The sequence below is a fragment of the Culex pipiens genome, chromosome 2 (genome assembly GCF_016801865.2).
Source record: "Culex pipiens pallens isolate TS chromosome 2, TS_CPP_V2, whole genome shotgun sequence".
Classification (NCBI taxonomy): domain Eukaryota; kingdom Metazoa; phylum Arthropoda; class Insecta; order Diptera; family Culicidae; genus Culex; species Culex pipiens.
In genome coordinates this window covers 67,359,929-67,363,492 of record NC_068938.1, presented here as the reverse complement: position 1 = coordinate 67,363,492, position 3,564 = coordinate 67,359,929, and the positions used below count along the sequence as shown (strand labels likewise).

The 3,564-nt window shown below is 54.8% G+C and overlaps 1 protein-coding gene across 1 annotated transcript; it reads left to right on the top strand.

Annotated features, from left to right (window-relative positions):
* The first annotated feature begins 663 nt into the window (after positions 1-663).
* Positions 664-1,875, top strand: LOC120414090 (craniofacial development protein 2-like). The gene has a single exon (XM_039575113.1). The coding sequence runs from the start codon at positions 664-666 to the stop codon at positions 1,873-1,875; it is 1,212 nt and encodes a 403-aa protein (XP_039431047.1).
* Positions 1,876-3,564: the final 1,689 nt, after the last annotated feature.

The window sequence follows — 3,564 nt, the reverse complement described above, 5'->3', positions numbered from 1 at the left end:
GGAGATTTTAGATACATCAATCTCACGTCTCTCGATCGACTGATTGGGAAACGTTCGTTCATCCAACCAGCGTGCACCAAAAAGAGGGGAAATTTGCCGAGAGGGGAATTCGTCACGTAACGTTTTCGCTTCGCGAAAATTTTGGATTGACACCACGTATAGAAACCTTAGGACAAAGTTCTTTGTCAAAAATTAAATAAAATAACAAAGAAGTTGGCGGAAGAGTCCATCGTACCACGTACGCGCCTAAAGCACCCCCCCCCCCCCTCCCTACCCCACCAAGCGTCTGTTCCCCAGGTTAGGGGCGGCCTGGAATTGTGAGTTGTTGATCCCGTTCTCGCCACGTGAGCGTCTGTTCCCCACGTTAGGGGCGGCTCACCAAAGCGGTAAGTGTCGCCAACGACCCCCCCCCCCCCTCGAGCGTCTGTTCCCCAGGTTAGGGGCGGCTCGAAAACCAGGTGTTCAGCCTCTTACCCCCTCATGAGCGTCTGTTCCCCATGTTAGGGGCGGCTCATTGCAGGTTATAGTTGGCTGACCCCCCCCCCCCTCCGAGCGTCTGTTCCCCAGGTTAGGGGCGGCTCGAAACAGCGTCTGTACCCCAGGTTAGGGGCGGCTGAGTGAAAGTCCCTGTGTCGGCGTGGGACTCTAAACAGTACCGGCACGATGGTCCTCCGGCGAGACAGGGGGTTGGTGCAGGCCACACGAACCCGCCGTAAAACACCAGTGCAGGAAGCACACGATGCGAGCCGGACCAATCGGCACGGAACTGGACTTCTTACGAGGTCCCACGATTGGAAGCTTGGGACGTGGAATTGCAGGTCTCTCAGATTTGACGGGAGTATCCGCATACTCTCCGACATATTGAGGGTCCGCAAGTTCAGCATCGTAGCGTTGCAGGAGGTTTGCTGGATAGGCGCGGAGGAGGTACGAGAGTACAAAAGATTGGGTTGTAGAATCTACCAGAGCCGCGGCAAGAAAAAGAGGCTCGGGACAGCCTTTATAGTGTTGGGTGAAATGCTCGATCGCGTGATTGGGTGGACCCCGGTCACCGACCGAATGTGCGTGTTGAGGATTAAGGGCCGTTTCTTCAACATCAGCATCATAAACGTGCACAGCCCGCATTCAGGAAGCGAAGATGACGACAAGGACGCATTTTACGAGCAGCTGAACTGGACGTACAACAGCTGCCCAAAACATGACGTCAAAATCGTCATCGGAGATTTTAACGCTCAGGTTGGCCAGGAGGAGGAATTCAGACCGGTGATAGGAAAGTTCAGCGCCCACGTACGCACGAACGAAAACGGCCTGCGACTGATCGATTTCGCCACCTCCAAAAATATGGCCGTACGAAGTACCTGCTTCCAGCATAACCTCCGAGACAAGTACACCTGGAGATCGCCACAAGGAACGGAATCGCAGATCGACCACGTCGTAATCGACGGTAGACACTTCTCCGACATCATCGACGTCAGGACCTATCGCGGCGCCAACGTCGACTCGGACCACTATCTGGTGATGGTGAAAATGCGCCAACGACTTTCCCTGGCGAAAAGCGTTCGGTACCGCCGCCCTCCGCGGTTGGATCTGGAGCGGCTTAAGTTACCGGAAGTCGCATCCCGGTACGCGCATTCGCTGGAGGCTGCGTTGCCAGGGGAGGGTGAGCTGTTGGAAACTCCCCTCGAGGACTGCTGGAGGAACGTCAAGGCAGCCATCACCAACGCAGCGGAAAGCACCATCGGATTTGTGGAACGAGGACGACGGAACGATTGGTTCGACGAGCAGTGTCGAGCGATTTTGGAGGAGAAGAATGCAGCACGGAGGGCAATGCTGCAGTACAATCTCCGTGATTACGAGGAGGCGTATGGACAGAAGTGAAGGCAGCAGCACCAGCTCTTCCGGGAGAAAGTGCGCCACCACGAAGAGTTGGAATTCGAGGACATGGAGCAGCTGCATCGCTCAAACGAGACGCGCAAGTTCTACAAAAAACTCAACGGATCCCGCCAAGGCTTCACGCCGCGAGTCGAAATGTGCCGGGATAAAGATGGAGTGATATTGACGGACGAGCGCGAGGTGATCGACAGGTGGAAGCAACACTTCGATGAACACCTGAATGGCGCAGAAACAGAGGCAGGGGTCCAAGACGGCAGAAGAGAGAACTACATCGGTGCGGCAGGAGAAGGTGAGGAGCCAGCTCCCACGTTGAGGGAAGTTAAGGATGCCATCAAGAAGCTGAAGAACAACAAAGCGGCTGGGAAGGATGGTATCGGTGCGGAACTCATCAAGATGGGCCCGGAGAAGCTGGTATTCTGTTTGCACAGTATGATAGTCAGGATCTGGGAGTCAGAACAGCTACCGGAGGAGTGGAAAGAAGGAGTGATATGCCCGATCTACAAAAAGGGGGACAAGTTAGATTGTGAGAACTACCGTGCCATCACAATACTCAACGCGGCCTACAAAGTGTTCTCCCAGATCCTCTTCAGCCGTCTTTCGCCGATAGCAGAGGATTTTGTTGGAAGCTATCAAGCCGGATTCGTCGTGGGGAGATCGACGACCGACCAGATCTTCACTGTGCGACAAATCCTCCAAAAGTGTCGCGAGTACCAAGTCCCCACGCACCACCTATTCATCGACTTCAAAGCCGCGTACGACTCAGTCGATCGCGAAGAGCTATGGAAAATTATGGACGAGAACGGCTTTCCCGGGAAGCTGATAAGACTGACCAGAATGACGATGGATGGTGCTCGGTGCTGTGTGAAGATTTCGGGTGCGGAATCGGACTCGTTTCCTTCACTCGGGGGACTTCGGCAAGGCGATGGGATTTCTTGCCTCTGTTTCAATGTGGTACTGGAAGGTGTTATGAGACGAGCGGGCTTCAATATGCGGGGCACGATCTTCAGCAAGTCCAACCAATTCATCTGCTACGCCGACGATATGGACATTGTTGGCAGAACGCTCAAGGCGGTTGCTGATGCGTACACTGGCTTGAAGCGGGAAGCAGAAAAGGTTGGGCTAAGGGTGAATGTGGCGAAGACAAAGTACCTGCTGGCAGGAGGAACCGAGTCCCTTAGGGCTCGCATTGGACCGTGCGTTACAATCGACGGTGACGAATTCGAGGTGGTTGAGGAGTTTGTGTACCTCGGATCGTTGGTGACGTCGGACAACAGCTGCAGCAGGGAAATTCGGAGACGCATCATCGCTGGAAGTCGTGCTTATTTCGGTCTCCACAAGAGCCTAAGGTCCCGAAAATTCTCCCTACATACGAAGTGTTCCATCTACAAGTCGCTGATAAGACCGGTCGTCCTCTACGGGCACGAGACGTGGACAATGCTCGAGGAGGACCTACGAGCGCTAAGCGTCTTCGAACGTCGAGTGCTCAGGACCATCTTCGGCGGCGTATTTGAGAACGACGGATGGCGGCGGAGAATGAACCACGAGCTTGCGCAGCTCTACAACGAACCAAGCATCCGGAAGGTCGCGAAGGCTGGACGGTTGCAGTGGGCGGGTCATGTTGCTAGGATGCCGGAGCGACCCGAGCAATTGAGCCAGCGGAACCAGAGGATCAAC

Coding starts and splice junctions, on each gene's coding strand:
- LOC120414090 (XM_039575113.1), top strand. CDS start 664: ATGGTCCTCCGGCGAGACAGGGGGTTGGTGCAGGCCACACGAACCCGC.